The sequence below is a fragment of the Emys orbicularis genome, chromosome 3, assembly GCF_028017835.1.
Source record: "Emys orbicularis isolate rEmyOrb1 chromosome 3, rEmyOrb1.hap1, whole genome shotgun sequence".
NCBI classification, from domain to species: domain Eukaryota; kingdom Metazoa; phylum Chordata; order Testudines; family Emydidae; genus Emys; species Emys orbicularis.
The window spans coordinates 150,171,441-150,196,321 of NC_088685.1; the positions used below are offsets into that span (position 1 = coordinate 150,171,441).

General features: G+C 38.9%; 1 protein-coding gene across 1 annotated transcript in view; it reads left to right on the forward strand.

The window, feature by feature from the left end:
- Window positions 1-24,881, forward strand: part of LTBP1 (latent transforming growth factor beta binding protein 1) — a 320,752-nt gene that overhangs the window by 229,419 nt on the left and 66,452 nt on the right. Inside the window, 5 exon segments of the mRNA XM_065401641.1 lie at window positions 2,503-2,625; window positions 4,529-4,651; window positions 7,771-7,893; window positions 10,596-10,721; window positions 20,622-20,747. Coding sequence (XP_065257713.1) covers window positions 2,503-2,625; window positions 4,529-4,651; window positions 7,771-7,893; window positions 10,596-10,721; window positions 20,622-20,747 — 621 coding nt within the window.

Here is a 24,881-nt window from a genome sequence, read left to right on the forward strand (position 1 = left end):
GCAAAATCCATCCTACTATATCTGTGAAGGTATTTATAGGCAAACTTGAGAGTCCCTTTTGCATTCAGCCCATTGGTCAGATTCTTGATGAACCTTCATACCAATTGCCATTCTGTAGTTTCCCTCAGCAAGTCAGTCTTCTGTAGTTCTTTTCCCAATTCTTGTTCTCCATTCCTGCACTCCTTTTAAGTGATCCCTTGGGAAACAAATTCCAACAATCCCAGTGCTCTTTAACAGTACAAATTATATCCTCCCCTGTTTTATGAAAGGTAATCATATCATTTCATTTTAAATTAAGGTAGGTTTACATGTATACAGCATTAGGAACTGTGTGGAATAGGGACATCAAAAACTTATGGGCTGAAATTGAAAATCACATCTCATCCTCAAAGGAAATCTGCACAGCACCTTCAAAAGATGAGCCTGGAAACTTAAATTCATAACTCTGCAAGATACCAAAAATCATGGGCTTAATAAAGACACTGGACTTATGGCTCATTACAGCAATCGGTAACCCACTTATCCTCCTTTGTACTGTGACTGTAGAGGTGTTAGCTGCCCAAGTTACCTTGCAAGAATGGTCTCTTGCAACATGTGTTAATTCAAAATTTATTCCATGTTGTATTTAGCTGTGACACTCTAGGTACCTTTCCCAGACATGAAGGAGAGCTCTGTGGCAACCTGCAATTGGCCCATGCCAGCTGACTCAGGCTTGTGGGGCTCGGACTAAGAGGCTGTTTAATTGTGGTGTAGACATTTGGGCTCGGGCTGGAACCCGGGCTCAAGGACCCTGCAAGATGGGAGGGTTGCAGAGCTCTGGCTGCAGCCTATCTCTGCAAGCTTGAGTCAGCTGGCACAGGCCAGCCACCGTGTCTAATTGCAACGTAGAGATACCTGGTGTAAACTTGAAAGCTTGTGTCTTTCACCAACAGAATTTGGTCCAATAAAAGATATTACCATACGCACCTTGTCTCATTGATACAAGGTCTGGGAATTGCAATAATCAGTCCTGGAGCCTAGGTGGATTGATTTAAATAAATGCAATTTGAATCAATTGTTAATTTAAAAAAAACTTGATTATAATCACCAATTTTAATCTTTTTGTTTCCATTTAAAAAAAATCTATTATACATTGAAATCAAAATTGCTGATGTGATTAGTTACAAACTATTGATTTTTATTATAAAGTTGAAGCAAATTTCAGTAAAATGATTGAATAAATGACAGAAACAGCATTGAGAAATTTTCTCAAATACTGTGTCTTCATATGCCACCTGGATTTTGTCCATTGATTTTCTTGCTTTCTTTACACCAAATGAGTTTTCTAACTTAGAATAAATTAGTCCAGGCCTAGAAAATGTTCTCTCTACACTTGCTACACTACAGCTACTGAAGGAGAAAAGCTATATAGCCAGCAATTCCCCCTAGTACAGTTGTTCACTTTACTAATAATTCCTTATTTTTTTTAACGGTTCTCCTCATTTCCTGAAATGTTATTATGGTGGGCAGGATTGATGGATGATTAGCAGATGCCCAAGTCACAGTGCCAACCCCATCATTTGTATTTAGACACCTAATTTTGTAATTGGATTGAGAACATTGCGTGATATATAACAGAGTGGAGTAAGTGCTTGCTCCATCTGTTTCTCCACTGCATGCAATTGTCTTTAGTTCTCTCTTTCTCCAGTGTTTTCTGGTGTTCTTTCAAAATTTCAACAGCATCAGCAATATAATATCTATCTCTAGCTATCATTTTCCAGTTGAATTCAATATATTCATCATGTCTTCTACATTTCTTTTTAGTTGTATGATACTATTTTTGGCAATGATGTTGCTACCTATTGTGTCAAACATTTCTTCAAAAATTGTCATGGGGACAGGTTGGTTATTAACAAACAGTTGAAAATTTCAGCCACCCAATTCCACTCCACATTTTTGGGTAGAATAAGTTTTGACATTTTTCTTGAATGTTTCCCACAGTAGCAATGGGGGGAGTGCTAGTATTTGCAAGACACTGGCAACCACTAGCATTTTTAACAGTGTTGTCTGTGCTTGCTAGGATTAGGTTTGTAGAATACAGGAGTAAAAATGCCAGCACTTGGTGACACCTGATCTACACTCAAGCTGCACCAGTGTAAGCAACAATGAGCAAATTAAGGGGAAAAAAGATTAGTGTAGATAAGGATAGTGTGGACATAGCTAACTCATGGTAGAACCGTGCTTTAAAACTGTTCACCAGCCTAGGCTAGAATGCAGTTCAGGGATCAAGAAATTTTAGATCCATGTGTTTAACAAAAAAAGTGTTCTAATCTATGCTAGATTAGATTTTTAAAGTATGATTTGGACAAACTTTGGCTGATCCAGAATGGCTGGCCAAATCATGTCAGGACCCAGTTTAATTGGATCCATGTTCACACACAATTTAAATACCATTCTATTGAAAGCCCATGTAGATAGGAACTAATGCATATATATATATTCATGCTTTCTTTGTATTCACAGATATAGATGAATGTCAGTATGGCAATCTCTGTACAAATGGACATTGTGAAAACATCGAGGGATCTTTCAGATGTACTTGTAGCCAAGGTTATAAACTATCTGCAGCAGGGGACCAGTGTGAAGGTAGGAATGTGGCTAAAACTCAGAATAATTCATCTAATGATTCTATAGCATTTTGCATCCAGTAGGACCCCAAATGCTTTACAAAATAACTATTAATGCAAAACAACAAAATGTGCAATGTAAATCCTGCATAGTTAAAACTTAAACAAGTCAGAAGATTCAAGAGCTAAAGTTTCTGTGCTAACTTGGCCTTGTTGTGCATTCTGTATACTTTGTAACATATATTATAAAACATTATGATATCTAAGAGTATCAATCTAATAGTCTAACAAATACAAATAAACTCATGTAGCTGTTTTAGGGACTTGCTGTGGAAGCAGGGAGTAACCTGAGGATCTGTCCCTCAATCATCTTTTTATTACACATTTATACCATACCTATGGGACAGTGGGACTTCTTGGTACTATTGTAAAAGGAATAATACTTATTAATGATAATTTATTTCAGATTTCCTGTCAAACTTAAACAAATTTTAGGGGAAGATTGAGGGGGCTTGGAGGAGTGGCTCAGGAGGCAAGACAGTCTGAGTTTAGAGGAAATATTTAGGCAAAGCTAGACTATGTCCTCAGAACCCTTTATGGAAAAACACATTTACTAAGTGAGGCATACATGGAAAGTTGGCCTTTCCTGAAATGCACACCTCTAAAATAAGGACCTGATCCTGCAACGTGGTGCATGTGTCTAGACACTAGCCAGTCAATTAAGTCAGTGGAGGTTCATAAATGTTAAAGCCAAAGGGACATTATGTTTATCTCATCTGACCTCCCGTATAACACAGTCCAAAGAACCTCACCCCAGTAATTTCTGCATCAAGTCCATCACTTCTTTTTGAGCTATACCATATCTTTTAGAGGGACATCCAGTCTTGATTCAAAGACTGAAAGTGATGGAGAATCCACCACATCGTTTCACAGTGGTCTATCCATGCACATCACATTGCTGTTGGCAGATATGAAATGGGTATATCTCTGTTTAATCAAAACCAATTTTGATCCCCCGCCGCTAGGGTGGACCACAACCAGCTAACATCTTTTTAAAGATGTTAAAGCCTGTCAATAGTAGGTGCTAAAACATTTTTAAACACAACCAAATTAAAACTTGTTAGCTAATGCAATTTTTTAAAAACACCTTTTTTCCTAGTTTAGACAAGCATTAAAGACCACACTGCTCCAGTAACACATGGCTCCCTAACATCACTCTGTGGTAATGGTTCGGTACTGACTCATAGAAACATGTGCTACCTTCTGAATCAGCAATACCACTTCCTGCAGAATCCTATCCTATTTGGAGTATCCTATCCAAATCCAAATGTTGACCTGGGCTGACCCCGCTTAAGTTTGTGAGAACTGAAGAGATCACTCTAAGCACTGAGGGATTAGCAGTGGCTATAGTAGCAAAGAGAGACATTTGACTCATCATAGTTACAGGATTAATTCTAATATAGAGCAACTGTTTAAATAAGAAAATCTAATCTTTATGTAAAATTTGACAGTATAACAGCCTGCCAGTGTTTGCCTGAAAATCACACCCTGTGGTGATTCTGTTGGAAATTGTTTTGTGTGTTTTGCTGACACAATGGGCCAGCTGGCTCATTACCTCAGCCAGCTATGTGGGAGGTGGAAGAAGCCCTCAGGCAAAGCGTGTGTGTGCGCGCGCATGAAGGACAAATGGGTATTGAGAGAGAGAACCCTAAATGAAGCCAAGTCAGAGGAGAAGTCTTAGGCTGAGGTTTCATCTAATACTATTTTGAATTTACCTATTTGTTAGTAGAAGAGTGATTTTCTTTTGACTCTTCAGTTTTGTTTGAGTGGGATGTGGATACCTTGTGCTTCAAAATAGGCATTTTCAGAAGCATGGCATTACTGTTTTCTTTTTTAGCTACACATTTTCTTTTCATTCATAGATATAGATGAATGCCAACATCATCATCTCTGCACAAATGGGAATTGCAGAAACACGGATGGGTCTTTCAGATGTATTTGTAGCCAAGGTTACACATTATCATCTATGGGAGACCAATGTGAAGGTATGTATGTAACTTAAACTACTTACGGATTTTTTCAATGAGATCTTGAGTATTCCAACCATAGGCACAGCCACTTCTGAGGATGGAAAAGGAAGATGTTTTTCTCCTCCTCTTCTCAATTCTTTACTATCCCATTGATGGTCTCTATCTATACCACCACATATCTTATGTATTCTCACCCACAGAATTCCTGTCACCTGCACCTATGGCTCCAACAGGAAGGTGAGGAGAATAATTTGATTTTCTTTTGAGTAAGGAAATCTCCTCCTTGCTCAAATTCTAAAACAGAGGGCAGTATTCATCCCTGGTTACAAATGCTTCTGCCATCATGGAAAGTCCACCTAGGGGGCTGTCTGGGTTACAGCTGCTTCTGTGGCTGGTTTGGGGGACTGCAGCCAACCACCACAACCCCAGACAGAAGCACTGGCAGGGTGGCCTGGCTTAGCTCCTGTGGAGCCCAGTGGTAGTACCCCTGGGGAGGAAAGCAGTGTAAACGCTACCTGCCCTTCCCCAGAGGTGAATCCTTCTGGGGCTCAGCAGCCTGCTCTGTCTCAGAAGTGCAATTTGCACAACAATTGTACAAAACAGAATAAATAAAAAATACACAGCAAAATCCCAGAAGATATGCTGTGCTGTAGGAAATGATCTTCCGATCTTTTGGTGATATCCCAAATAAGATTTCGGGCCTGATATTAGCAAACTAATACAATAATTCAGGTATATTCTCTGTCCTTGCTTATTCTCATTGCTTCTTGACATTCTTATATGAGCTTCATCTCAAGAAAACCTTCAGCCCAAGGGGGCTCTCTCCAGGCTTCAAGAACAGTTGTTCCGGGTTATTTTAGAGAAAAGATGGTTTCACTTTGGAGTAGACACAGACACAAGGAGGGCCAGAGTCTTCCCAATGCTTCTTCACATACAACTCCTAGATCTTTAAGTCTCATGTATAGAACAAGATTGCACATGAAGGAGCTTTGGGAAATTCTGTTCAGGGGCTAGAATCAAATAAGACATGCAGAGAAAAAGGAAGATACCATTTCCACAATGATTCAGTACCTCTGTTGGTGGGGGAAGAGTAGCCCAGGTAGGTAGTCGGGGGGGAGGGATAGCTCAGTGGTTTGAGCATTGGCCTGCTAAACCCAGGGTTGTGAGTTCAATCCTTGAGGGGGCCACTTAGGGATCTGGGGCAAAATCAGTACTTGGTCCTGCTAGTGAAGGCGGGACTGGCCTCAATGACCTTTCAGGGTCCCTTCCAGTTCTATGAGATAGGTATATCTCCATTTATTATTATCTTCCCTTCACAGACTAGGATGCCAGCTTCTCTTGCAATTCATAGAATCTAATGTTTTAAGAAATCAAAGAAAAAAAGCTCTATTTCTTTGGGTTCTTGCACTCTGATCATAGGAACTATGAACAGTTACAATAGAAGAAGGGGGGTTTGTGTAGTATGTTAGGATTAATAAAATTTCACTTTGAATGAATTTGGCAGAAAACATTATCTTTTTGTGGGATTTGGCATTTATTCAGTGCAAGGGAGTTAATTTTTTCACTTGCTCTCAGTCAAAGTTAATTACCATTTAAATAAACCATCATTTTTTCAGTTGAAAATATAATATAAATATAAAACACATTCATGTGAAATCAAATATGTTTATCAAGAGTTCACATAACGTCATCATCATTAAGTGCAATTTTATCTGAAATAAAAACTTTCACATATGCAAGAAAGCTCTTAAAAAAAAAAAAAAAAAGATTAAATCCAAAGATCAGAAAGTCTTATGTTTTTTTATTGGGTTCATGTCCAAATGGAAAAGGCGGCATCATTTTGGTCTGCTAAAAAGTCATGCATAAAAGGTCAGAATAATAAAAATCCATCACATAAAGCTGTTTATTTTGTGTATCAAAGAAAATCCTATCTTCCTGTAGCCTATATACTGTTTTTTTTTCTACTTTATTTTCTTTTACTTTCCGTTTTCCCCTAAAACTAGTGAGGCACAATCATAAAACATTAAATGGCTTCCTTTGCAGTAGTGAAATATAGTATTCATGTAATGTAAGCATTTTTGCTATAGTCACTTCTTCATATAGTCCTATAACAAAATAGCTGATTTATTGCTTCCTTGCATTTATCAGTGTATCATCATATTAATTTCACAGTGGTTGAGGCCCTGATTCTCAGCTGAGACCTTATCCCAAAGCCTATTTAATTCAATGGAAGTCTTTCCATTGACTTCAAGGGCTTTGGATCAGTCCACTAGTGTAAATCGATATAACTGTATTGACTTCAGTGGAGCTATGTTGAATTATACTTGCAGACAATGTGGACCTGAGTGTGAATTCTTAATATCGTTACCAGTTTATAAAAGTTTGCATGGTGGCCCACTAGTGTCCAAAACACACAGGTTCAGAAAGTACCAAAGCGTGAATGCAACTCAATTTACAAAAGGTAACCAGGCAACATAGTTCGTACAATTTATGCAGAAAGCATAAAAATCCTACATATCCACGTGGAACAGATTACATAACCTGGGCAGCGTTCATTTATAAAAACTGCTTTGAGTGAGACTACAGCATCCTATTGAATGACAGTAGATTAGTTTGTATTCTTTGCATGTCATGGAACTAATGTTGCAGAAGCATCATAGTGTTTGTGTTGCATGTACATCAGAATCTGTATTTGCATCACTGTGGAGTTCGTGTTTTCTAAATGTGCACCTGCTTTAGGTTTCTAAACCATTGAAGTTGCTTGTAGTGCAATAGCCCCACAGTTCACATGGAAATGGGGGAGAATTTTGTATAATTGTCTCTTGCGTATAGAGGAAGGGAGTTGTCTCAGTCAGCATTACAATCAACATTGTGTGGGCATTCTTGCTAAGAATGAAGAATGTACAAATTCAAACTTTAACGCTGTATAGAACTATAAGGGGAAAAATCTGAGGTGTGAATGTGTAGGCAGGGAAATTAGATACACGCTACATTTAAAAATTGTTATTTTTATTTAAATATAGTAAATATAAGCTGTTACCTCAAGTTGATATACCAGTATTAAATATGTCACTTTTAAGAGTTTATTCAGTTTTGAAATTGTCTAATTTTTTTTGGCAATGGTTTGATTTCAGACATTAATGAATGCCTTCAAGACAGTGATATTTGCCTTAGAGGAAACTGCATTAATACTGAAGGTTCTTATGAGTGCACTTGTCCAGATGGCTTCCAGCAGATGGCCAACAGGGGATGTCAAGGTATAGTCTGATTCGGTTAAGATATCTGATGAAAGTTATAAATTATAGTATAAAAGAGAATCCCAAATCAACAGGATTACAAGCACCTTCTTATCCTTCTCTTCTTGCTATAAACAATTATTTGCTGTGCCACAGGCGGGCTTCCCTATACTTTGAAAAACTGTTCCAATAGGCATAGTCTCAGCCTTCATATCATGAGGTAGGAATTCTTTATAAACTAACATAGGGTTAGAGTTGTTGTGTCTTCCCAAGTCCTGAGAGAGATTCATTTTGATAGCACAGGTTGTGCTGAAAATTACAACAAATCATTTTATACCATTTTTAGCAATGTTGTAGATCTGTTAAGTACAAGATTTAAAAAATACAACAGGAAAATAAATGAAAAATAAGACTACACAATTGGGTATATTTGTTTTGTATCTTGTTATAATTAATAGTTCCACTTGACAGAGACAATAAATATTCACAGGCAAAACAATTATTAGCCAGCAATTAAGGCTGAAAGGATTTATCCCTTCAGATAGAATACTATTGAAATTTTTTTTCCTCAAAGAACATAAATGTTTGAAAGTCTTGATAGTCAAAGATTAAGTGCCACTTAGCGAAAACACTCCAAAACATTTGAAAGTATGCAAATACACGGTTAAGATCACTCAAAAAAACCTACCTTAACTCTGCCCCTATAACACTATTAACCTTCCATTTTCATTTTGTTCCCTTTGTACTATCTTTGGAAGCATTTATTTTGGTTTCTAAGATTTTTTCTAACAGCTTTAAGACATCCCTAGCCTATAACTAGGGACAACTTACTTTCCAAAGATACTGTACCTTACCACTAGTAATAGTTCATTTTACCTTACTCATTTTTTTTCATAAGAGCTTTAGGAAGTTCATATTTGGGTTGTGAATAGCTTACATTTGGAGACAACAATGTACTTGTAGATTTTGAGTGGTATATTGAACATTGGTTTTAGAGTGTTATGTCCATGGATTAGGAGATATGCTAACTATGTGTCTAAAGACACTTCTGTAATTTGTGCAATATGTAATTGTAGTGAAACGTGAAATGACTGTGCTATTTATTTCAGAGGGGTAGCCGTGTTAGTCTGTATCAGCAAAAACAACTAGGAGTCCTTGTGGCACTCCCAGCATCACAGCAAAATGCAAGGTGTAATAGATTGTTTAGCATAAGTAAAAAGAACTGGAGTACTTGTGGCACCTTAGAGACTAACAAATTTATTAGAGCATATGCATCCGAAGAAGTGGGCTGTAGCCCACGAAAGCTTATGCTCTAATAAATTTGTTAGTCTCTAAGGTGCCACAAGTACTCCTGTTCTTTTTGCGGATACAGACTAACACGGCTGCTACTCTGAAACCTGTCATTTATAGTCTGAAAAGTGACTATGTAAAAATGGCAACTTCTTAATCAACAGACCCGATCTTTGTATGTATTTAGCCATCTGCTTACTTTGCTGACTAAAATATGTATTACTACTTTTCACCCCTAGTTACGCTCCACAACCAACGGGACTCCAGAACAGGGTTTCTCAACCTATTTACATTGTGGGCCGCATATACAGCTTTCTATATGTTTTGTGGCCTGCACCCACACAAGAGTATTTATACTACCTGTCTGACCCTGAGGATGTCAGATGGGTCACAGATGCGTGCTGATTGGGCCGTAAGCAGCCCGCGGGCTATGGATTGAGAAACACTGCTCCAGAATGTTGAGCTGATTTCTATTCTGGCTCACGCATCATCAACAGAATTATTGACTAAGTTCTGGCTGCAGACATTTTTATCGTTGATGATGCTTGATCCAGAAAGAACAAAAAGTTGATTTTCTAATTCCAGGTTGAGTTTGCAGGGCAGGCAGGCAGAAAAAATATCTTTACTTGTGAAAACTGAGCAGTGCTTGACTGCTCCGTATGCACCGACAGCTTGAGAACATGCCCAAATTCTAAAGATGCTTTTTGGCTGCAGTGTGTAGAAAATCAGCTTATTGGAAACAATGTAATCTTCCAAACTCTGCTGTCAAGATCGTGTACCGAAAGCTCGGCTGGGTTTCTGGGCCTTTTGTGCCACTTGAGCAGCACAGAGGGGCCAGAAAGCAGTCAGATTGGGCCATCTGAGAATTCCTCTCCTGACACAAGGGAGTCGTCAGCTAGTGCAGAGCTGATGTAGCTAACCCCTGCACCACTCCCCATCCTCCACTTAGCCTCATTGGGAGTCAAGTGAAGGGAGCATGGCTAGACCAGAATGTACTCTCTGTCTGTGCTTAGCTGACATATTGGCCCTTAGCATCTGCTTAGCTGGTGGAAGTTAGTTCCATATGCTGCTCTAACCTGTGCTTGGGGTCAGAGTGGTGTAATTACTGGCTTCCTGGCAGCCCCTCCCTCTCTGCCAAACTTCTGTTCAGCACCATAGAAAATCTGACCCTTCACTCTAGTAAACATACTCTTACTGATTTAGCACTTTCACCCATGGCTGAAAACGGATCATGTATGACAACTGAAGCATACTTCTGCTAACAGGTATCAGCATTCCTCACATACATTTTGACAGTTTAACTGACCATCATTAACCAATGTAAATAGGTTGTTGCAATATGCCAAACACTAATGCACATTGGAATCAACTGCAAAAGCAATATTAGAGAGAGGAGTTTAAAACATTTTACAACTCTGCTCTGTATTTTCCAGATATAAATGAATGTGAAGGATCTGAACTCTGTTTGCCACATGGGGAATGCCTAAATACAGATGGTTCTTTCCTTTGCATTTGTGAGCAAGGCTTTTCAGTTTCTACAGATGGCCAAACATGTGAAGGTGAGATGAGTAGTGATACCAAAGTGAATTTCACCCTGTAGCCATATGCCACAGAAATGATTTCAGGTAGTTTAAGTGCTTATGTTGCTAAAAACATTTCAAACAACATAAAAGCTGTCGTCTTCCTCATTTGAAGCACCTAAAGCTGCGTTAAATTTTTTAAAGAGAATCTAGAGAACTAAGTATTAGATGCTATGCTAATGCAATATTGACTGTGCATAGTTAGTCACAAGAAGTTAAGAAATGCAAAAATTAAAGGCCAGATTCTTACTCATGTAAGTAATCCCATTGATTGTATGAAACTAGTTGGGTAAATAAGATGGTCACAATTTGGCTGTAAGATTCCAAAACCAACATTAATATAGCAACCTTGCATATAAAGTATTTGGTGTTTTATATTCTTGTTTTTCTGGTAAACATGTAGCTTAATATTACTGTTCGTGTCATAAAATGTATAGTATGAAATGTACAGAACAAGCAGCAAGACTGAGTGAATGTTAGAAACTCAACTTCTGCTTTTCTTGTCTTTTGGTGACTAACTGTGCAACCTTAATGCTTTATAATATTTAATAAATTAAACTGCAATGTGTGGGGGATTTAATTGAAAAAGGAAAGAGAGAGATGGAAGGAGAGAGAGAGAATAGAATAAAGAAATGGAAAAAGGTGAGGGAGAAGCAAGAAGACACACAGCTGTAAAGTGGGGAAACTATTCATAGCTGGAAAATGTTTCCTTTATTTTAAAATCCCATGGTGGGGGTGGAAGGAGAGAATTGGTCACAAAATGCACATAAATTAGAGGGGGTATTCAGACTCTTGGCAAGTTTTAAGTGTGACCATTATTGCTACAAAGTTTAGGCACCTTTAATTTAGGGCTTCTCAAATCTTTTAGAGTCAAACCTTAACTTTTTAATGCTCTGATTGTTCTATTTGAAACAATAAAACCCTGTTTGTAATATGTTTAAAAATACAGACATGGAGAAAATATTCCTGCAGTAGAAATAAATCAAATTGGAAATCACGGTTAATTTCTGTTTGTATGAGGCTATTTTAAAATCCTGTCTTAGTGTTTTAGACATTTTAAAATTTCTTTTCAGAGCTACAAATAAATAGTTCTTCAAATTAGAATTTTCAATTTTAAACCAAACTCATACATCCCCCTCTTTTTCTCCCTCCCCCTTCTCACATGCACGCACACACACATATGTAGATCTTTTTCATAAATGGTAGTAAAAACAGTTCCAGTAATAACAATGGTGAGAAACCTCAACCACAGGCATGGAAAGTTTGCAGATGAGGTGCACTTGGGGTTTTTGTTTGGCTCCAACATAAGAAAGTGTCCTGTTGCTGATTGAAAGCACACACTTGCCAGTGGTGCTGCTCTACTGTCCTTACGGCGAATTTAAAAAAAGAGATTTATGATCCATAATACACAGAAAACATTATTTTTACCATCAACAAAGCAAAAAGTAAAAGTTCCACCAACCAGATTAAGAATGGACATTCATATAGATACATGGACTATTCAGTCCAGAAATATTGTGAAACATATAACAACGATTCAAGAGGAATAAAACCAAAATTAAACAATGCAAACAAACAAACAAAAAAACCAGCAGGCATCTTGAGAAGCAGTTCTAGAGAATGCACGAATAGCAGAAATACTGGATAGAGTTATAAGCAGCTTTGTGTTGGAAACTAGGGGAAATGGACTTCAGACACCCAACCAGCTTCTCCACTCCAAATGTTAGTGTTGGAGGCCAATTAACCCATGTAAGCTTATTTACACATGGTGCCACCTCTATAAACCTCACCCCATCAGTCTACTCAGGGCTGGTACAAAGACCTTCTCTGCAGTGGAGAGGGCATGTGGAGACCTCCTGCTTGGTTACTGTATTCATTCCCCGCACCTTGTGAAAGATATACCAGGGGGGGAAATTGAAGTAATTTTTGTCTAGCATATAATATACCTGCTGTAGTAATAGCTAATAAAGCCAAATATGCTGTTGGCAATGGGATATTGCTGTACTACCATGAAGAGATGGGAGTCAAATATTTAGAACTGGTATGGCACCAACCATCTTGTCAGTGCTCAGTAATTAATAGTAGCATGAACTGAAAGAGCCATGCTTTTCCTGCCATTAGAATAGCCTTGTCAAGTAGAGAAGAGACAGTGGATCTGAAGAGTTCTGGGGGTAGGATGCATTTTTATGATCTCAAACAATGAGAATACTTCAAAGTTCTCCCAGAATCCAGACTGCTAAAATTATTCATGTAAAATTGTGCAGGATATATAGACTCCATCCAGTGTTTAGCAGGGAAAGGGTTAAATGTCTTCAGTTTCTAAACAAGAACACTATAGTAGGTGTCTTCCTCACTGTAGAGCATAAGGAAGAAGTCAGAAAGGTTTAAACTAAACACTCTATACCACAAGAACAAAACAAAACTCTATGTTAAAGGAACATTATCAAGGTTGCAAAGTCAAACACTCAAAAAGTTAGGCAATGCCCGAATTAAACAACCACCTCAACTAAACAAAAGCAGTAGCTACAGTTTTAGGGTCCCACAAAAACAATGAGGCAGTCTGGCTGGGTCTGTGCCAGTTAATTAACCAGCACTATTCCCAGAGATGTGGTGGCATCATTCATGATGATGGTTATGTGTACAAAGTTAATCTTAATTACAAACAAAAAGAGAGACAGATTTTTAACCAAATAGAAAAAAATGAAATCAGAAGATTTATATCCAGGCATCTAAATAATATTTATAAACAATGGAGAATAAAATAAAAAGTGCAAAACCCATTAACCATGATTCACAGGTAACTGGTGGTGTATATGGGATACAGATCAGGCAGTATATTTGACATTGGGAAATGTACTTTAATAACTTGACTAAGCAAGGCTGCTTATAGTCTCCTGAAGCAGTAATAATCCTTTTCATTTATAATTGGCTGCTGTATGCAATCATTTTAATTTTAAAAAATAATAAAAATGTAAAGATCTAAAGCTGAAAAAAGCTTTCAAGCAGACACCAATCACTTCAGTTCTGGTTTTTGTATGTCCATAATTTTCAGAATTCTGTTTAACATAAAATTAAAAAAAAAAAAAACCTATAACATTCCAGGTACTGTAAGAGGATGTGGCTTCCAGCTGCGGAAGCTACTGTTCTTCACACTAGTTGCCTTTGTGAATTTTACTTCTAGATAAGTGAACGAGAATAGCTGTTTATATCATCAGAGTAGGGACTAAGGACATTTTGCTGGATTTAGCTGCCTTTAGTAATGTGGAAAGAAGATTTTCCATCTCTCTGGGTTGTTTTCTTACAAGTTCAGATGTTTTCTGGAAAGTTAAAAACAACAACGTAAGATGATTAAGGAGCTTGTGTGGTTTAATCCTGGTCTTGAGTCTTTATGGCTATTGGCCAAAGTAAACTGCACAGCTATGTAGACTCTACCCTCTTCCAAGGAGTAAATCAAACCTTTGTAGTAGCTGTGGTATTCCATCACTGCCCCCTTCCCAGGAGCTGAATCTGGTGATCAGGCTTGACAGAGTTACCTAATAAGGAGACTCTTGGAAGTAACATTGGGGGACTCATTAGCTTTCCATTGAGCTTGTTGAGATTCTTGCAAAGGTTCTTCCCTAGCCGACTGTCGGCCAGCTTCGGCAGCAATAAGTCATGGCAGCATCCTCGGTGCTAAGCAGCAGCCCTGCCCTGATACCTAAGCCTCTCCTCTGGTCCTGGCAACTCTCAATTCTGTCCCCAGCGCCACCCTAGTGCCTCTTCTGGGACACCCCGCCCCCAGCATCTCCCCTCTCTGTGCCAAGAACCAACTCACACGTAGTAGCTCCCAACACCTCTAAGTGCTACCATAACATGTCTGTATCTTTCAGCCCACCAAAGCTCCCCACACTCTCTGCTCCTTCCCTACTCCACTTGGTATCTGTCATCCGTCTGAGCTGTCAGGGGACTTTGGTGAAGAATAGATCTTTCTAAAACAAAAAAAATGGAAATTCATACACAAAAACCACTATATTGTGTATCAGTTAAGGCTATTGTACACACAAAATACCTACCACAAACCTCAACATTGGGGAAATGAGAAGTTACGTGATTAAAAATACATAATTTCTACCCCTCCATCCAGACACCTTACTCCATCCAGACACTTACATAGCCATTGTTCACCACAGACCACACATCACAACCTTAACTGTGCCCTTGCTGGGAAGAGAAGGAGGTTTTGGGAAGGAGGAGCAGGAACTCTGGCACTCCTCTGGGGCCATGGGTATGGTCCAGTAAATGTGCAAGTGAATTCCTCCAATGCAGTGTGCAAAGGCCATCATCACAGACATACTAGACCTCAACTTAAATAATATTCTGCCGTGAAGTCGGAAACTCCATCCTTGACCTGTCAAAAGTAAACCCAGAATAAATTCATGGCACTTTCCAAAATGGGCCACCTTTTTGGTGAACACTTAATGGTTTTCTAGCAAGCTTTGACAGCCCTCTCACATGTGCTGAAGTAGACAGATTGGGGTCCTCGCCATAATGTATCCACCCTGACCTTGAGACTAAAGCAGTGACCCAGAACTTGAATGGAAAACAGAGAAACCTCTTCCTTAAGCCAGAGATGCACATCACCATCACCACATGAAATAGCCACCCAACAATACCGTGGCCATCTAAACACTATATTCAAAATCCTAGTTATTCTAACTGCCCCCTCATCATTACTATTATTGTTATTTATTAGGAGTATTATGGAAGTACCTAGAGGTCTCAACCAATATTGAGGCTCTTTTGTGCTAGGCACTATACTGTACAAACATGTAGACGGAAGCAGTCCCTGCCCTGGAAAACTTACAATCTGAATAGAATTCAGTGCAGTTTAAGCAGATACCTAAATTTAATCACATCTTTAGGTGCTTTCCTGAAAGCAATGTTTCCCTTAATTTGGACTCAAGTGCTTTGCTGAATAGGTATAGGCTTAAGTACATGCTTAAATGTTTTGCTGATTTGAGGCATTCCTTTTAAAGATCTTAGTTATTCAGGGACTCAGTCCTGCACTCATTACTCAGGTAAAACTCTTACTGATTTCAGATCAGTAGGAGTTTTGATTAAGGAATGCAGAACTGGCATTGGATTTTGAAATATATCATAATTACAAAGCTACATTTTAATTGTATAGACATATGGTATCTTAGTTACTTATGTTCCCCCACTTTTGTCTCCATGTAGCAAGATGTTTGCCCATTACAAGCCACATGCTTTACAGGGTGATTAAAGCAACAAATGCCCTTTCCGGCTGTAAAACAGGAGGCCTTTGAGTGAGCTGTCTAGACAAGGAAAAATATTTGGTGCTTGGACCCTCTCTGTAGGTTCCCAGTCACTCACTGTATGAGTCAGTCATGTTCAGACTGTGTACTTTTAAAAACAAAATCATCCTCTGTGGATGTGTTATATATTTAATTAGGACACTTGTTGCAATGATGGATTTTGTTTCTGCTGCTTTTCAGTCAATGACCTCACTTTACCTTTTGAGAACAGACTTATATGATCCTTTCCCATCTGTTTTCTTTAATATATAGCTATTAAGAAAAAAGGATACTGTAATTTATACAATTTTAAATCCCTAGTTCTTGTCTTCTCTGTGTAGACTTTTAATAGGATAACTGTGTTCTGTGGCTCAGGAATCCCTGTTATTAAATTGTAACTGGCCACTGGAAATGTATGCAATGCATTGCTTTGTATTGTCTTATACACTTGGCTCTCAATCCTATATTCCTTTCTCAGACAGAATTCTCATTTGACCTGAATGGAAGTTTTGTCTGAATAAAGAGTGCAAGAACATGACCTTTTTCTGTGGCCACATGTACAAAACTCTGCAAACCACAATATGAGGTTAACAGATAAAATAAGATCTTATTCGCAGTAGCAAGAGGAGACAGTCAGAAAAGTGCATCCATAAGTGCATGTATCCTGGGTCTCTCATAGTACACTTGCTTTTGCTTTTCTGACTATAGTGGATACATCTTTAATAATAATTGTCCTATGGTTATGGTGATTGGTTAGGAGATGGAAGTATTTGGAATGCAAGACAAGTTTTTGACCTCTCAACCTTGATCATGTTTCTTTAACACTATAATACAGACACACGTATTGGCTACTCTTACTGCTCTGTTAATTTTACTGATTTTTTTGTTGTGATGTTGAACAGTTCAATAACCAATTTTTTGACAGCCCATTCCCATTCCTATTATCACATTCAATTCCTGTGAGATAAATGTATTAATGATAGTATTCTTTACCAAAGACAAATAACCATTTTCAAGATTAATTACTGCGGTATTTTTCCTTGATCTGTTTAATAAATCAAGATAAAAAGAATTATATTAAAAACATGTATTGGCAAAAATCAATCATCTATTGACTAACTACTGATAAAGTCGTCTTATCGCATGTTTCCAAGTAATATTACCTTCAATAGTAAAATATTCTTGTGGCAATCCAAGCTATAAGTGAAAAAAATACCAAATACAATAATAAATATAACAAGAAAAGTATTTCTAAATTTCAGAGCAATGTTGGAAATTTTACATTAACATAAGTATACATTTTACACATTTTTACATAAGTTTTATATACATTAATAGAGAGGATAATTAAACAGAACAGCTTAGGAGAGAAAGTGGTAAATTCTCCACCACTTGGAGTCTTTAGAACAAGATTAGGTGTCTTTCTAAAAGATACTTTCTAGTTCCACCACAATGTATTGAGCTTCATGCAGGAATCACTGGGTGAAGTTCTGACCTATGTTATAAAGGAGGTCAGACTAGATCGGGGTAGGCAACCTATGGCACACGAGCTGATTTTCAGTGGCACTCAAACTGCCAGGATCCTGGCCACCAGTCCGGGGGGGCTCTGCATTTTAATTTAATTTTAAATGAAGCTTCTTAAACATTTTAAAAACCTTATTTACTTTACATACAACAATAGTTTAGTTATATATTATAGACTTATAGAAAGAGACCTTCTAAAAATGTTAAAATGTATTACTGGCACGCGAAACCTTAAATTACAGTGAATAAATGAAGACTCGGCACGCCACTTCTGAAAGGTTGCCGACCCCTGGACTAGATGATCAGAGTAATCCCTTCTGGCCTTAGAAGTCTATGAGGGAGACTCTCCCCCCCGCTCCAGTCCCTTTATGCCATGTAAAGAGGCCGAAACAGCATAGAGGGGCTCTGAAGGCCCTAGATCCAGCTGAGGGAAAATTCCTTTAGAACACCATCTGAGGCAGACAACAAAAGGCTGTTCTCCAAGTACTCCTTCACAAGACTCTGCACAGGGATGGGAGTGGGGCTATGAGTGGGATGGGTATGTTGGGTAGAACCATAGCCTGTAGCACTGCAGAGATTCTGGGTAGTACTGCTGCCATAGGCAGGCAGTGAAAGCATAGGCGCCGACTCCATGGTTGCTGCGGGGCTGGAGCACCCCCGGGGAAAAATTAGTGGGTGCTCCACACCCACCAGCAACCAAGCTCCCCCTGCTCCCACCCCCTCCTCCTTCCCTGAGCATGGCCTCCCCGCTCCTCCCCCTCCCAGCGCTTCCTGCCCGCTGCCTAACAGCTGTTTGGCGGCACTTAGGACTTTCCAGGAAGGAGTGGGGACGTGGCACGCTCGGGGGAGGAGGCGGTAAAGAGGTGAGGCAGGGGCGGGGACTTTGGGGAAGGGGGTGGAATTGGGGCGGGGTGAAGGTGGGGCAGGGGCAGGGCCAAGGGTGGGGGGGATCGAGCACCCATGGGGCAGAGGGGAAGTCGGAGCCTATGAGTGAAAGGCTGCCAAAATTTAGGCAGCCATTGAGGGGCAGTGACCAGGTGATTCAGAGACCTTAGATTTCCTTGACCCCTTTCAATTGGACTTTAGATCTGGGTATTTTTAAGAGATTTTATTGATATCATTGCTCAATGATCTCTTTCGGGAGATGAACCAAGGCATATCTTTCCTGATTTTTTTAGGCCTTTGGTATCGTAAATGATGAGGTGTTGTTGACATCTCCGAACACTGGGAGAGGTAGACAGAGCTGCACTTGAATGTCTCCATTCTTTCCTTCCTGAGATTTACCAAAGAGTAACATTGTGGAAATGCTTATCTGTCCAAAGGGTTCTCTTCTATGGGGTGGTTCAAAGTTCTGTTCCGTCAAATTTCCAGCCGAATGAATATGTAAGGCCTTTAGTGGAGATAGCGAGAATGAGTATAGGTGCCATCAATATGAGGTTGGTCGGGAAAGAAATGTTGAATTCCATTCCCAGGGTTTTTTTCTTGGAATCCTTCTGTAATTTACTTTTTTCTCAGTTTCTGTATGTTTTAGTGTGCACAACTAATTTCACATACAGCTACAGCCTAAACTTGGCGCTTTTTATAAATTAAAAAGAATCACTTTGTTCACCACTGAAATTCAGCCACCTCAGCAGCAGAACACTGAAGGTGTTTCACAGTGGACAGCATCACTACTCAACATTTACAATAGCTTTTAGAAACGGAATGCAGAAATAACTTCTCCATTTGAAATTGCAGGGGTGATTTAAGATGGCAGAATGTAATAACCCAAACTGGGATTTAGCCAGGATACTGGGGTTAACATTCTTACTCCTGAAAAACATGCCATGAGATTTTTAATGACCACAAGTGGTCAGGACTTTGGTTTTAGGTCTTATTTTGAATGGAGATTAAAATAATATATTCACAGTACTCATAATACACTTACGATAACAGACTGCTCTCTGCCACAAGCAGCCTCCTTATAGGCTGACGTGGCAATTGAGTCAGTCAGGAGAGCAGACTTACTCAGCACAGTACTCTAGGATGCTCACTGTGGAGGGCAAGAAACCAAAAATAGGAGCTACACACTAAGACCTCAATTCTGAAAATACTTCTGCACCTTAAAAATTTGACACACCGGAGTAAGGCTGTTCATTTGTATAAATCTACAGAATTAGTGCCTAAAGGCCCGATCTGCAAATCTTTATTACTGGCACCTGTGCAGAAGGCCAACATAAATAAATGGAGATATACCTATCTCATAGAACTGGAAGGGACCCCGAAAGGTCATTGAGTCCAGGCCTCTGCCTTCACTAGCAGGACCAAGTACTGATTTTGCCCCAGATCCCTAAGTGGCCCCCTCAAGGATTGAGCTCACAACCCTGGGTTTAGCAGGCCAATGCTCAAACCACTGAGCTATTCCTCCCCCTAAACATAAGGTCCATACTACTCTTTAAGTCCCACTTAAGCATGTGCTTTTGAGCGCATATGTTCCATTGATTTCAATGAGACTTAAATACATTTTTTAAAGTTAAGCATGTACGTTGCTGAATTAGGGCCTCAGTGTGCTGGCCTTCTCCACAGGCATGAACTTCACCCGTATTTTTTACTATTTAATACTAAAATGATGGACACCATAGAAAACACTAAAAGAGAGAGTTCCATTTACAAGAATTGTATTATTTACGGTGATTTTTGTTGGATCAAGCTCTAATATTGTGGAGAGTGAGATGGCTAGAATTTGCCAGTCCTGCATAAAATGTTGCCCATAAAATTAAATTTAGGAAGTTGTTGTTTCAGTGTTTGTCTATCTGCATGCAGCTGTTATAATAGAGTAAATCTGAAGCATGTATGTACATCGCTATTATTATATTGTTCTAAAAAAGTGCACTTATAGATGCTCATAAGTTAATTATCTGTAGAGTATTATGTGACTAGTGATATTTTTGTTTCTTGTCCTTTGTGTTTGTTTCCCTTAACATCTACAGATACACTAACTGTATCTACTTGTAGAGATGTAATTGTCTACCTGTCAAACTGCCTTTGTATTGTGTCTGATGTTAAAATGTCTTATTTGCAGATGTTGATGAATGTGTTAACAACACTCTATGTGGCAGTCATGGGTTCTGTGAAAATACACCTGGTTCCTACCGCTGCCTCTGTTACCAGGGGTATCAGGACCCACAGGATGGGCAAGGGTGTGTGGGTGAGTTTTTAGATTTTATAATCAATACTGCATCACCCCAGTGATGAAAAACTGATTTAAAAGAAAATTTATTTCTTCGTAAAATTATTTTGTCTTCCATCATTTTGTGTTAAATTTGCACCATTTCAGAGTAACACAGGACTCAAATATGTTTTTCTCACTAAACCCAGTAAACGATGTGGGTACTTACTGTGTATCTGTTTAAGGAGAACCTGTTTTTAGGATTGGAATGGAAACCAACAGCAAATAAGCTGAGCCACTCATTTTATCTATTTTTAAAAAAACCACTATTTCTGCAAATGTCAGGCCATTCACAAATATAAATCATAATGGATTGAAATTAATACTTCAGCTTATTTAAATGCAACATCTGTTTAGTCTCTTAGTTGACTAGCCAGAACTCTGTACTACCTCCTACAGGAAATATAGTCTGGCGTGTGGTACAGCCTGTCTGAATTAAACAGCATACCTCCTTAGAAACAGTATGTTTGAACAGGTTTTAACATTACCTTCAGGCTCCAGGAAAGACACCTATCACTGTGAAAAGATGTGAGAATTCCATAAATGTGTAAATATTGTAGATTTCTCCAGTGAGTAATAGATTTACAAATCTGTTGTTAATAGTGGTGGTTGGACCTGAGCACCATCTGAGGCAGCACAAGTCTCTAATATAAAATTAATACCAGATCAACAAAAGGTATTCGTTAAGCAATTTCTTCAAACTAGATTCAGGATGAAACACATTTGCCAGTAACACTAAGCTGAATGAAAACAGAGGGGAGTGAAAGAGTGGCAAAAAAAAGTTTTTTTTTTTTATATATTCAGTAAAAAATGGTTTTACTGAAAAATTATTCTGGTCCTCTTTTGGGGCTCAGCTTGCAAGGTGCTGAGTATTCTCACCCCCATTTAAACAGAAAAACAGAGTTTTAGACCTTAAATTATTTTTCATTAAAATGCGACATTTGCTCCTATTAACATCTGGTGTGGGAGCACCACTACAGAGAGAGCCAGTGCTGCTTTTGAAATTTATTTCAGTGTGACGGACCAGATTCACAGCACTCCCTTCACACAACTCAGGCAGGCAGCACAAAGAGAGCTTTGGAGGGGATTCCTTAGGACCGAAAACTATCCATAGCTGGATGCTACCCATCCATTGCAGCCCTAAAATAATATGGGATAAGGGAGTGTGGCCAGAGTTCATGGTGTCCAACTGTTCCCAGATGATGGGAACCAAGGCCAGTATTAGAACAATAATGGACATAAAATTAGGGAGGCATAACCAACAAGCCCCACCCTTGTCGAGAGGCTACACAACAGAAAACCCAATAATAATGGGGGATTTGAACTATCCCCATATTGACTGGGTACATGTCACCTCAGGGCAGGATGCAGAGATATAATTGCTAGATACCATTAATGACTGCTTCTTGGAGCAGCTAGTCCTGGAAACCCCTAGGGGAGAGGCAATTCTTGATTTAGTCCTAAGTGGAGCACAGAATCTGGTTCAAGAGGTGAATTTAGCTGAACCACTCAGTAATAGCTATTATAATGTATTTAAATTTAACATCCTTGTAGGGAAGGAAAATACCAAAGAAACCCACCACAATAGCATTTAACTTCAAACACAAAAATGAGGAGGCTAATTAAACAGAAACTAAAAGGAACAGTCACAATAGTGAAATATGCCTGCAAGCTGCATGGAAACTATCTAAAAACAACATAATAGCATCTCAAACTAAATGTATACCTCCAAGTCAAAAACAAACAAACAAAAACAGTAAGTGGACAAAAAAATGCCACCATGGCTAAATGACAGAGTAAAAGAGGCAGTTAGAGACAAAAAGATATTCTTTAAAATTGGAAGTGAAATCCTACTGAGGAAAATAGAAAGGAGTATAAACTCTGGCAAGTGAAGGGTAAAAATATAATTAGACAGGCCAAAAAAGAATTTTAAGAACAACTAGCAAAAGAGAAAAATTAACAGAAAAAAATTCTTTAAGTACATGAGAAGCAGGAAGCCACTGGACGATTGAGGTGCTAAAGGAGCACACAAGGAAGACAAAGCTGTTGCAGAGAAGCTAAATGAATTATTTGCATTGGTCTTCACTGCAGAGGATATGAGGAAGATTCCCACAGCTGAGCCATTCTTTTTAGGTGACAAATATGAATAACTGTCCCAGATTGAGGTGTCAATAGAGGAGTTTGGGGAATAAATTGATAAATTAAATGGTAATAAATGACCAGGACCAGATGATGTTCACCCAAGAGTTCTAAAGGAACTCAAATATGAAATTGTAGAATTACTAACTGTGGTAATAGCAGTTTTAAAGCAGCCTCTGTACCAGATGTCTGGAGGGTAGCTAATGTAATGGCAATTTTTAAAAAAGGCTTCAGAGACAATCCTGGCAATTACAGGCCGGTAAGCCTAGCTTCAGTACCAGGCAAATTGGCTGAAGCTATAGTAAAGAACAGAATTATCAGACACATAAATGAACATAATACTTTGAGGAAGAGTCAATACAGTTTTTGTAAAGAGAAAGCATGCTTTACCAAGCTATTGGAATTCTCTGAGGGTGTGAATGAGCATGTGGACAAAGGCGATCCAGTTGATACAGTATATTTGGACTTTCAGAAAGCCTTTGACAAGGTGCCTCACCAAAGGCTCTTTAGCAAAGTAAGCAGTCATGGGATAAGAGGAAAGGTCCTGTCATGGATCAGCAACTGGTTAAAACGTAGGAAGAAAAGGGTAGGAATAAATTGTCAGTTTTCACAGTGGACAGAATTAAATAATGGGGTCCCACAAGGATCTATACTGGGACCTGTGCTGTTCAACATACTCATAAATGATGTGGAAAAGGGGGTAACTGTGTGATGGCAAAGTTTGCAGACGATACAAAATTACTCAGGATAGTTAAGTCCAAAGCTGACTGCAAAGAATTTAAAAGGGATCTCTCACTAAACTGGGTGACTAGACAACAAAATGGCAGATTACATTCAATGTTGATAAGTGCAAAGTAAAGCACATTTGAAAACATAATCCCAACTATACATATAAAATGATTGGGTCTAAATAAGTTGTTTTCACTCAAAAAAGACATCATTGTGGATAGCTCTGTGAAAACATCTGCTCAATGTGCAACTTCAGTCAAAAAAGCCAACAGAATATTAGGAGCCATTAGGAAAGGAATAAATAATAAAACAGAAAATATCATAATGCCACTATATAAATCCATGGTACACCCACATCTTGAATACTGTGTTCCATTCTGGTCCCCCCCATCTCAAAAAGATATATTAGAATTGGAAAAAGTACAGAGAAGGGCAACAAAATTATTAGGGGTATGGAACAATTTACAAAGGAGAAGAGATTAAAAAGACTGAGATTGTTCAGTTTAGAAAAGAGATGACTAAAGAGGGAAACAATAGAAGTCTATAAAATGGTGAATGGCTTGGAGAAAGTGAATAAGGAAGTGTTATTTACTCCCTTCACATAATACAAGAACCAGGGGTAACTCAATGACATTAAGAGGCAGCAGGTTTAAAACAAACCATAGGAAGTACTTCTTCACACAACGCACAGTCAATCTGTGGAACTCATTGCCAGGGGATGTTGTGAAAGCCAAAAATATACGTGGGTTCAAAAAAGAGTTAGATAAATTCATAGAGGATAGCAGAGCCAGTGCTAGCCCATTGAGAGCCCTAAGCAGGAATATTTTTGCCCTCCCACCACAATACTAAAACAAGCAAGTTCTTATAATAAAAAGCAAATTGCGGGGGGGAGGGTGCTCTTGAACTGCTCAGGGCCTTAAGCAATTGCTTAGTCTGCTTATGGGGCTAGTGCCAGCTCTGGAGAATAAGTCCATCAACTGCCAGAAGCTGGAACTGGTTGACAATGGATGGGTCACTTGATAATAGCCCTGTTCTGTTCATTCCCTCTGAAGCACTTGGCACTGACCACTCTCAGAAGACAGGATACTGGGCTAGATCAGTGGTTCTCAACCAGGACCTGGGTGCCCTGGGGGGCTGCGAGCAGGTTTCAGGGGGTCCGCTAAGCAAGGCCAGCATTAGACTCGCTGGGGCCCAGGACAGAAAGCCAAAGCCCGGGACCCTGAGCCCCTCCACATAGAGTTGAAG